The sequence below is a fragment of the Salminus brasiliensis genome, chromosome 12, assembly GCF_030463535.1.
Source record: "Salminus brasiliensis chromosome 12, fSalBra1.hap2, whole genome shotgun sequence".
NCBI lineage: Eukaryota > Metazoa > Chordata > Actinopteri > Characiformes > Bryconidae > Salminus > Salminus brasiliensis.
Genome location: NC_132889.1, coordinates 38,450,003 through 38,461,489, shown reverse-complemented (window position 1 = coordinate 38,461,489; position 11,487 = coordinate 38,450,003). Strand labels below are relative to the sequence as shown.

General features: G+C 41.9%; 1 protein-coding gene across 3 annotated transcripts; it reads left to right on the top strand.

Moving 5' to 3' along the window:
- The first annotated feature begins 439 nt into the window (after nucleotides 1-439).
- On the top strand, nucleotides 440-11,124 carry rusf1 (RUS family member 1). 3 transcript variants are annotated; one of them, XM_072694096.1, is made up of 16 exons: nucleotides 440-495; nucleotides 1,767-1,825; nucleotides 1,976-2,074; nucleotides 2,181-2,258; nucleotides 2,789-2,903; nucleotides 3,240-3,285; nucleotides 3,527-3,559; nucleotides 3,852-3,957; nucleotides 4,060-4,161; nucleotides 5,069-5,139; nucleotides 5,223-5,407; nucleotides 6,163-6,220; nucleotides 6,360-6,424; nucleotides 8,364-8,501; nucleotides 9,199-9,264; nucleotides 10,903-11,124. In XM_072694096.1, the coding sequence occupies exons 2-16, from the start codon at nucleotides 1,778-1,780 to the stop codon at nucleotides 10,986-10,988; spliced, it is 1,296 nt and encodes a 431-aa protein (XP_072550197.1). In that variant the 5' UTR covers nucleotides 440-495; nucleotides 1,767-1,777; the 3' UTR covers nucleotides 10,989-11,124. The 3 variants fall into 3 exon arrangements, with proteins under 3 accessions (XP_072550197.1, XP_072550195.1, XP_072550194.1); XM_072694094.1 differs by having other exon boundaries at nucleotides 441-523; nucleotides 1,768-1,825; XM_072694093.1 differs by lacking the exon at nucleotides 440-495 and adding an exon at nucleotides 1,196-1,324 and having other exon boundaries at nucleotides 1,768-1,825.
- Nucleotides 11,125-11,487: the final 363 nt, after the last annotated feature.

Sequence of the window (11,487 nt, the reverse complement as noted above, 5' to 3'; positions counted from 1 at the left end):
TTAACAATTTATTGATTTGTTTATTTGAATGAATTTGAATTTATTTGAATATATTACAGAATATGTTACAGAAATTATATTTTATATTAATGTTAACAGAAATCAGAGATTATATGTAAATTAAAAGATATAAAAAATATATAAATTGATGAAGACTTTTAATTTATATATACATGTGATTCATTAATCACTCTCTTTCATCTTCATCGTTCATCTTTTTCTTTTTTCTATATTTTTGTTTGAATGTATTTTAATTTATTAAATGAATGTATCAGTTCTACATAAAATATATTTGATATTAATATTAACAGCAAATAGAGATTATATGTAAATAAATGGCCTTTCTCGCCCTACGATTGGCTTCTCAGGTCTAAGTCCAACCCTCCAGTACAGGTCCTACTATTGACCAATCGGAGCGCTTCGTGTCGGTGACGTGGCGGTGGAAGTAAACACTGGAGGAAGCGGCAGCAGCAGGAGCAGCAGGAGCAGCAGGAGCAGCAGGAGCAGCAGGAGCAGCAGGAGGGTGAGTGAGTGTCTGTAGCGATTCATCTGCAGCTAAAATCAACCATTAAACACAAGCTTCTGATTAAAATGCGTCAGTTATTAAAGGTGAGGTGCACAAACCGCCCTCCTGCAGGCAGACAAACGGAGAGTGGGCGTGTTTAGCGGGGGTCCGCAGGTGGTGGATGGGGAGCAGGCATGTGTTTATAGGGTTTAAAGAACAGCCTGCAAAGGCGAGCAGTTTCCTGAGGCTTTACACCATATTTTAGTTTATTTGCTGCTTCTGTTGTTAAATTTAGTTCATTAATAAGTGTACCTCACCCAGCCTTGACTACATAAAGCACCAGCTTTGCATTTGGGGGTTGCCAGATTCAAAATACATGCAAAAAAAGTAGTAGCTAGTATATGATACTGTTGCCTTTATGTTTTGGCATAGGCTGACTGCATGCCAATATATTATATCTTTAATATTTACTGTGGAAATCTCTGGAAACCTGGAAATATGTGCTGAGAAATAAATATATAATTATATAATCTAAAATATATACTAATTAAAATATTAATGAATACATATAGTATACATTAGTATATTATACTATTCATAATATAGTGATTCTCTGCATAATTCACTGTTAGAGAGGAGCTCAGTCAGAGTCAGGGTTCGGTGGTTCGGTTCGGTGTGAAACTGAGCTTCACTGTAGAGAAACTGACCCGCTCTGTTCTCTGTACAGTGGAGGTGAATGGAAGCAGGCGTCGGTCGCCATGACTACAACAACACAGATACAGCCCATAATTTATCTCCTATCCAAACCCACCAGTGCAGGTACACGAGTCTTCTGAGTTTTATATGGAATGATGATGATGATGATGATGATGATGATGGTAAAATAGTGAATAGAGAATCTCAACTAATGCAGTTTTCTTTAGGGACTACTTTCTGTAGCTGCACTACACCCTGCAGCATGTATCCCTCCACCATTTTAATGATCTGATTCTAAAAGCAGGTTCTAGAGCCGAGCTCTTCTCAGAACTCTGGTAGAACCGTGTCTCAGGCATCAGGCAGCGTCTTCATCACCATTAGGTGAAGAACTTTCTGTGAGGAGCTTTTATTAGAGCTTCAGACGTCTGCTTCCCTTCACCTCCACTGTAGAACCACAGCTCTGACTGGGTCACACCAGACCCACCGAACTCACTCTGAATGACTCTGTTAATAGGGACAGACGGGATGTTTACCTGGGTCTTTTTTTTTTTACTTGTTTACTGCAGGTGGAGGCAGATGGAGGGCACTGAAGGGCTGATTGCAACCGAGAGGTTTGGCTCTCAGGTAGGAGTGGGTTTTATGGCAGTGTTATTATATAAGTAATTTCAATTTATTTAAAGTTTATGAAAAATTTATGAAAAATATTTTGTCGTTAAAATGTCTTTAAGGATTGTGATGATGTATCTGTGCTTTATTGCCCACCTTGACTCTCAGGAGACATGGCGGTACCGGCTAAAAAATGGAGCGATGAAGAGAGAGAGAGTGGGGAAGGATGGGGAGAATCCAGGGCACTCCATCACAACAGCTTTTAAAGTCTGTCGTTTGCTGCAGAAATGCGTCTGATTAATGCCTTTATTGATTATGAGGGCTGTGTGTAGTGTCACACACATTAACATGAACACACCTTCATTATCTGCAGAGCGTTTTCCTGCCCCAGGGTTATCCTGAGAGTGTGAGTGAGGATTACCTGCAGTATCAGCTGTGGGACACGCTGCAGGTTAGTGTGCATGGGGGAGACTACCTGAACCACTGGGGGAGGAGCTGAACCACTGACTGTATATATGATATATGTGATCTATACATTAATTGGGGAAAGAGCTGAACCACTGGATGTATATATGATTATATATGATATATACAGTCACTGGGGGAGGAGCTGAACCACTGACTGTATATGTGATCTATACATTAATTGGGGAATGAGCTGAACCACTGGATGTATATATGATTATATATGATCTATACAGTCAGTTGGGGAGGGGCTGATCCACTGTATATATGATCTATACATTAATCGGGGGGGGCTGATATATATGACCTATACAGTCATTGGAGGTAGAGCTGAACCACTGGATGTATATATGATAAACATGATCAATACGTTTACTGGGGGAGGAGCCGAACCACTGTGTGTGTGTATGTATGATCTATACAGTAATTTGGGGGAACCATGCAGCCACTGCTCCTTTACATGTGTGTTTGGTCGGGCTGGAAGACTGGATGAATTCTCCCTTTTCCCTCTACAAGGCATTCTCCAGCTCCCTCTCTGGCACTCTGGCTACTCAGGCCTCACTGAGGGGTGTTGGAGTTGGAAATCAAGAAGCAACGGTTGCTGCAGCTACAGTTACCTGGTTACTCAGAGGTGTGTGTGTGAGTGTGAGTGTGAGTGTGAGTGTGAGTGTGAGTGTGTGTGTGTGTGTGTGTGTTTGTGTGTGTGTGTGTGTGTGTGCGCGTGCGCACTGATATATAAACTGGGATGCTAATGTCTGTTTCTTAACGGTGGAATTTGGGACTGAACCCTCCTGGACCCACCTAAACACTCAGTAAATACATCAGCTCATATCAGCGTCACGTATCTAATCCAAATCTGTCTGATACTCAATATTTAATAAGGAAATGATCTGTTATATTGATCTGATTCTGAGATCATCACACATCTCTACTTTTCATTAATCTGTTCTTCTCCTGTCTTTCTCAGATGGGACGGGGATGTTGGGTAGAATTCTTTTCGCCTGGCTCAAAGGGTGAGATTTGAGATTTTTATGATATACTGTATAAAGAAAATTAAATTAAAAGAAATTTGATATTGTAGATTGTTTACGTTTACATTACTTATCTTACATTGCAAAATTGCTGACAACTTTCCAATTTCTATTTTTTACATATTTTTATGTGTATATATTGTTATCTGTATATATATATTTTATTTAATTATTATTTCATTACAAACTGATTTGATTTGTGTGAAAACTGTATTTTTTTTAGGAGCAAGTTGGATTCCGAAGCCAAAAAGTGGAGGTAAAAGTTAGGGGTGGACTAAATACTACAGAAGTGACAGTATTTTAAAAACAGCTGTCCAAATACTATTTCATCCAGTACAGTGATTAATATTCAGTACTCACCGCACTCCATATAAAGGACTGATATACTCAAAAAAGCGTTCTGTTCATCATCATATCAAAACTGAACTTCAGCATAAAATAAAATATTCTCATATTACCTCTCATAATATTCTCGTTGATTTAGTTGAGTTCACAGTGGAATATTTTGACTGGATCGCTCATAAGCTATGCTGTTAAATCTGTCTCAGGCTTTTCGCCGACATCCTGAATGACCTAGCGATGTTTATGGAGATCGCAGCGCCTCATTTTCCTCCGTTCTTCACTCTGATCGTGTGCATCGCTGGAATATTCAAGGTGTTTTACTAAACAAACATTAGAGGAGTGTTTATTCATCATAAATTCAACATTCATGCTGAAGTACTGTATCTAATACAGCCTGTCTTTATCCCACGCAAGTCTATAGTAGGCGTGGCTGGAGGAGCCACAAGGGCTGCTTTAACCGTTCACCAAGCTCGCAGGAACAATATGGCTGACATTTCTGCCAAGGACGGGAGTCAGGTTGGTGCTTTTGATGGATGCAATTTCAATCAGTTATTGGAAGCAGAATGTAGGGGTTTCTAATAAAGTGGCCAGTGGGTGGAAGCACAAGAGTGGGGGTTTCTAATAAAGTGGCCAGTGAGTGGAAGCACAAGAGTGGGGGTTTCTAATAAAGTGGCCAGTGAGTGGAAGCACAAGAGTGGGGGTTTCTAATAAAGTGGCCAGTGAGTAGAAGCACTAGGCAGGAACAATATGGCTGACATTTCTGCCAAGGACAGGAGTCAGGTTGGTGCTTTTGATGGATGCAATTTCAATCAATTAATTAATTATTGATTGCTTGCTCGCTTAGGTCTTGTATAAGAATATTGTGAATATATGATGGTTATTAACCCAGCAGGTAGTTAACCCTCTTGTTATATTGAACAGCATGTTTAATTATAAATTAATTTCTTCATAAATATTAACCTTAGCTTAATTATTATTAATTAAATCAGTACTTACTGTAATTTTAGCCTTTACTGCCCTCATAGTTCAACACATTCAACACCTATAGATTATTTTTGGCCTCACAGACGCCTCTCTTCCTCTTTTCCCATCATTTTGAGTTGATGGCTATGGGACAAGCCATTTGAACCTTATCTAACCCCTATCCATTTATACAGTTTGTCGTTGTTGGAGGGGGTCACTTTCCATTTACTTGTTCAGTGCTCTAATGAAGCCCAGCAGGAACGGTCTCATGCCCCACAAATGATTCAAAATATGGATGAACTTTGAATCGGGTCAGTTTGACCCACAGTAGAACAGGAGGGTTACGATGCTACACTTCTGTTCTCACCTGTTCTCGCCTCTAATGAACATTCAACTGAGTCTGATGTTATTTGTATTTTTTACTGAATTTAATTTTGATGAATTAATTTGTGTCCATCAGGAGACTCTGGTGAATCTGGCCGGACTGCTGGTCAGCCTGGTGCTCATCCCGCTCGTCACTGATAATCCCATGTGAGCTAATAAAGTGACCCTCTCCTTAGTCAGAGTTGTTCATGTTGTGTTGGAACAGCAGTGTTTATGTGCTCTCTCCTCAGGTTGACCTTCGTCCTCTTCTTCCTCTTCACCGCTCTCCACCTGTTTGCCAACTACAAGGCAGTGAGGTCTGTTGTCATGGAGACGCTGAACGAAGCCCGTCTGTCAATCATTCTTCATCAGTATCTCCTTGACGGACGGATTCTGAGTCCTGCAGAAGCCAATCAGAGAGAGCCTGTGTTTCTGGGTATGTTTTGAGCTCATACTGGACAAAACCCTGGCCACTTTATCAGAAACCCCTTCCTTGTAGCTCCACCCTTCTAGTGTTCAGTTAGAGACTGTAACTCATCTGTTGAGGACCGTTGGGGTTAGTCATTCTTTAGTCTTTCATCAGAGGCCCGAACCGCTCCTGTCTGGATATTTTGGATGGTGGACCGACTCTCAACCTAGTAGTTTCCAATAAAGTTGCCAGTGAGTGGAAGCACAAGAGTGGGGGTTTCTAATAAAGTGGCCAGTGGGTGGAAGCACAAGGTAGGGGTTTCTAATAAAGTGGCCAGTGAGTGGAAGCACAAGAGTGGGGGTTTCTAATAAAGTGGCCAGTGAGTGGAAGCACAAGAGTGGGGGTTTCTAATAAAGTGGCCAGTGAGTGGAAGCAGAAAGTGGGGGTTTCTAATAAAGTGGCCAGTGGGTGGAAGCACTAGGTAGGGGTTTCTAATAAAGTGGCCAGTGAGTGGAAGCACAAGAGTGGGGGTTTCTAATAAAGTGGCCAGTGAGTGGAAGCAGAAAGTGGGGGTTTCTAATAAAGTGGCCAGTGAGTAGAAGCACTAGGTAGGGGTTTCTAATAAAGTGGCCAGTGAGTGGAAGCACTAGGTAGGGGTTTCTAATAAAGTGGCCAGTGGGTGGAAGCAGTAGGTAATCAGAATAGTGTAGAAAAAGGACAGTAGTAGCCCTTGGCTGGTCAGGGTTAATACGGTCTCATTCAGGTGTTTTGCTTCTTCTCAGAGTTTAAAAGGAAAGTGACCATCAGGCTCGGAGCTCGACTGGGAGACTTTATTAAAGAGTAAGTTCACATGTATTTCATCCTTTGCAGCTTAAACACTTTCTCACGGCAGAGTCTTAGTGCATTATAATGCTCTCTCTCTCTCTCTCTCTCTCTCTCTCTCTCTCCCTCTCCCTCTCCCTCTCTCTCTCATTTATAGTCCTCAGGAACTGCAGCTGGCTTTGAAGAACAACACCAAAGCTTACCTTATAGGAGTTCAGGATGGTACGGACTTCAGTCTCCTCACTCTTGTTTAGTATGATCATTTTGGAGCAAAGGCAAGGACCACTTCTGAACATCTTGGGGGCCCTGGACCCCTCAATCAAAGGTTATTTCATATGCAAAAAAGAAACAAGTTAATTTTATGAATCTAGTTATTTATTAAAATATGTATTTAATATAATAAAGAAATATATAGTCTATATAAATAATTATCTACATTAATAAATTAGTTATTTATAATAACTATAATAAGCCGCTGGTGTAAACACAAATAACATAAAAATAGAAAAAAAGTGAACAAGTATCTGCGCTAGGCTAAAAGCTAACCCCCAACCTCTTCACCAACTTAAAAAGCTGCAGGACAGGATATCAGCGCTGTTTATTAAGGAATACTTACGAAAAATAATTGCAGTGTTATTGTTACAGTGCTAAAAACAAACCTAAGCTAAGGCTTGCTGTACGATCCACCAGAGGCTCCTCTTGAGCTGCTACAGGGCCACCAACCAGCCAATCAGAGTTTATCAAATTATTTATGAGCTCATTATAAACTGAAAATTTGTGTGTTTTATTTTGAGGTGAAATAACAGGTGGTAAATAGGTCTGTTAAACTTAATCTGAGCATTTTTTACCCCAACCGAAGTCACACACTTTCTATTTACACATCAGAATAAGCTGAAACTCTCAGTACATTCATTCTGTGGTACCTTTTTAAACAGCAGGAGTAATCTGGAATTAAAAGCTACGTCCTGTAAACGTTTACTGTTACAGCTGGAGGATGTCTTTGAAATGTCTGTTGGTGCGACCCTGGTTATTATAACCTTCTAAGGTGTTCTGAGAACATCGTAAGGATGTTGTTAGTTAGCTGGGAACCATCAAAAACCAGGACCAAGACATGACAAGACATGACAAGACATGACAAGACATGACAAGACATGACAAGACAAGACAAGACAAGACAAGACAAGACAGGACAAGAAATGACATGGCAGGAAAAGACAGAACAGGACAAGAAATGACATGGCAGGACAGGACAGGACAGAACAGGACAAGAAATGACATGGCAGGACAGGACAGGACAGAACAGGACAAGAAATGACATGGCAGGACAGGACAAGAAAAGACATGAAATGACAGGACAAGACAGGACAGGACAAGAAAAGACACGAAATGACAGGACAGGACAGAACAGGACAAGAAATGACATGACCAGACAAGAAAGAACAGGACAAGAAATGACGTGAAATAACAGGACAGGACAGGACATGACAGGACAAGAAAAGACATGACCGGACAAGACAGAACAGGACAAGAAAAGACATGAAATGACAGGACAAGACACGACAGGACAGGACAAGAAAAGACACGAAATGACAGGACAGGACAGAACAGGACAAGAAATGACATGACCGGACAAGACAGAACAGGACAAGAAATGACGTGAAATAACAGGACAAGACATGACAGGACAAGAAAAGACGTGAAAGGACAGGACACGACAGGACAGGACAGGACAAGAAATGACATGAAAGGACAGGACACGACAGGACAGGACAAGAAATGACATGAAATGGCAGGACAGGACAAGGCAAGACATGAAATGACAGGAAAAGACATCCGTGCAGTGAACACACACACACACACACACACACCAGTAGTGGTCAGTGGTCAAACACACAGACAGTGGACAGTGAGAACACATGCCCTGAGTGGTGGGCAGCCATTGCTGCGGCACCTGAGGAGCAGAGAGGGTGAAGGGCCTTGCTTAAGAGCCCAACAGTGGCAGGTTGCCGAACCCACAACCCTGTCATCAATAGCCCGGAGCTCTAACCGCCGAGCACCACTGCCCCGTTTCAGTCATTCAGCTCAGACATATAAACATCAGAGATCCTCATTCTGACCCACTGTCGCGGTCCCATGAGTTAACAGTGTATTTCCTCTGTAGGGAGTGTGTACGTCTGTCTGGGAGCAGATGCGTCGGTGCGTGACGAGATCATGGCAGCCTGTCAGGCCGTGTGTATCAGCGCTGTGCTACACACACCCCAACGTGACGGCGTACTGACAGAGCTCTGTAAGACCAGGGGTAAGCAGGGTCATCATCACGGTCAGGTTCATCTTCATCACTCACCTTCATCTTCATCACAGTGTCTTCCTCAGTATGAGAAGCAGCCTTTACCTAATATATAAAAATTCTGTGTCTGGAGGTGAATGGAAGCAGGCGTCGGTTGCCATGACTACAACACATAACAGATACAGCCCATAATTTATTTCCTATCCAAACCCACCAGTGCAGCTACACGAGTCTTCTGAGTTTTATATGAAGTGATGATGATGATGATGGTAAAATAGTGAATAGAGAATCTCAACTAATGCAGTTTTCTTTAGGGACTACTTTCTGTAGCTGCACTACACCCTGCAGCATGTATCCCTCCACCATTTTAATGATCTGATTCTAAAAGCAGGTTCTAGAGCCGAGCTCTTCTCAGAACTCTGGTAGAACAGTGTCTCAGGCATCAGGCAGCGTCTTCATCACCATTAGGTGAAGAACTTTCTGTGAGGAGCTTTTATTAGAGCTTCAGACGTCTGCTTCCCTTTACCTCCACTGTAGAACCACAGCTCTGACTGGAGGAGCTTATCTAGAACCTCACTAGTACTGTCCCTGATATTCCTACACCTTAAATAACCTATTTACTCTTTAGCAGGGTAAATCACTGCAAACTGATGAAGATTGTTTGATTAAATGAGAGTAAATGTGATGCTTGTTGTTTTGGTGTTTTCAGACAGATGGGAGTTGGTCTCAAAAAGTCAGAAGCTGGTTGAACGGATTTTCCAGCCATTCCTTACAGGTAGAAAATGGTTTATTTGTTAGTTATGTCCCACGTTCTGCACATTTTAGACCCAATTTACATTAATCTACTGAACTGAAAGTAGTATTATAAGAGAATTGCTATTTTTAGCTCCCTATAGTTAGTATAGGAATTCACTTTTACTCCACTGCAATAAATACTAATCACACTTCAACACACCCCCTCATGGACAGCTGTACACAAGCATTTCTGGACAAGCTGAGTGATCCAGTTTTCGCTCTTGTGGGAGTGGTGGCTGAATGACACATACAAGGAAAACCTGTTATAGGTCGGTTCTAAATTAGAACCCTTTAAAAATGGTGCTCCAACCATGAGGCTCATCCATGACAAGCTTTTTACCATCCTTCACAACCTGCAACACCACATAGCTATTATTTAAAGCAGCATTATGTGAGAATTGGTATTTTCTGATGCTGGACTCCTACAGGTGTGGTGTGTAATTTATGTTTGCTCCACTGCAGTAAATACATAAGTAAATCAGGCTTTGAGCCTGGTGGACAGTTGTACACGTGCATTTCTGGACAAGCTGAGACAAGCTCCAGAAGCTTGATCTGAAGGTGGAGCAGCATGTGGGCTGAGGTGGTAGAGTAATACTACAGGATTTTACACTAATATGACTCTATGGGTTCTACAGCGTTACACAGCAGCAGTTCTGGAGAGAGGTTCTCCTCCTGCAGCTCCACCACCAAACCTCCATAGTGCAGTAGCAGCAGCAGCGCTCCGGCCCGGAGTGGGAATGACGGAGAAAATTCAGTAGTTGTGTATTAGGCTTACGTCGACTCTTCGTGTAATTTGATCAGGGGTTTTGTTCTCTGGGCCTGTATCATTATTTTGTCATATTGACTGTATTTCAGTCATATTTCTGCATTTAAATAAACAGTTCAAAAATAAACTTTATTTATTTATATTGTGGAGAAATTTAGGATTCCAGGATGCACTATCGAATCCGATCAAATTTTAAAAGTATTGGGACACCTGCTCACTCATTGTTTCTTTCAAAATCAAAGGTATTAAAAAGAGTTTCTCCTGCTTTTATTGGAGTAATAATCTCCACTGTCCAGGGAGGAAGACTTTCTACTACAATTTGGAGAAGGAGCATTGCTGTGAGGATTTGATTGCATTCAGCTCAGAAAGCTTTAGTGAGGTCAGGATGTTGGATGGGGATCACCACCCCACCTTATCATCCCCAACTCCCCAATCAAAACTACTGGTTGGAGCTCCACCACCATCATTCCAGAGAACTCAATGCTGGGGGGCTTTATACCCCTCTAGCCCACGCCTGGCATTAGGCAGCATGGAGCCAATAGGGTCATGATGGTGATCTGCTCCAGAGAGTCCTATTCTATTGGCAGTACTTCTTCTCTACAGGGACTAGACAAGCTGTGTGTGCATTTGCACATCTGTGTCAGCAATGGGTGGAGCTTAAAGTAGCCGAGTGTATTCATTGGAAGGGGTGTCCGTAAACCTTTGGACATATAGTGTATCATTACTTCGAATATTTACTGTGTGTGTGTGAGCGTGTGTGTGTGTGTGTGTGTGTGTGTGTGAGAGTGTGTGTGTGTGTGAGAAAGTGTGCGTTTCCTCTGTAGCTTATATGTTTTGCTGTGTTTCTCTCAGGTCTAGAACAAGCAAAGTGGCAAACAGACCGGACACTGCTGGACTGGGACGAATGGAGAGTGGACTGGAGGAAGAAGAGCAGCTGAAAGAGCAGTGAAACCGAGATGGAGGAGACCCCCACTACAGGAGGGTCTTTTTTTAATCAGACGTTCAGGTGTTGCAGCTGTGGATGACCCAAAAATAATAAGCAGCTCAACTAGTTTGTGTTTTTATTAAATACAAAAGAAAGTCTTATAAATGTGTCTATATTCTCACACCAACACACACTTACACTTCACACCATTAATACACACTGTTATAAACAGGGTCAGCCCTTTTCAGTAGGCATTACTGACTGTAGTTTGATTGATATATCCAGGCTCCGCCCACATACTCACACAATTTTAATAGCTACAGTTGTGAGGTAGGACACGCTTTACAGAACAGTGTTATTAATATTCACACTAATGAGACGCTGTAGCTCCGCCTCCTCAGTGTATATCACAATACCTACATTTAGAGCGTTATTAATATTCACCCTAGATGGAGAAGACCCCCACTACAGGAGGGTCTGTGGTATACAGGAGGTATTGTGATATACACTAA

Bases quoted from the DNA above. Each gene is read 5' to 3' on its own strand.
- rusf1 (XM_072694093.1), top strand. From the start codon at position 1,242: ATGGAAGCAGGCGTCGGTCGCCATGACTACAACAACACAGATACAGCC. The intron at 3,560-3,851 runs GTAAAAGTTAGG...AATCTGTCTCAG, and splicing joins TCCGAAGCCAAAAAGTGGAG to GCTTTTCGCCGACATCCTGA. The intron at 6,221-6,359 runs GTAAGTTCACAT...TCTCATTTATAG, and splicing joins CTGGGAGACTTTATTAAAGA to TCCTCAGGAACTGCAGCTGG.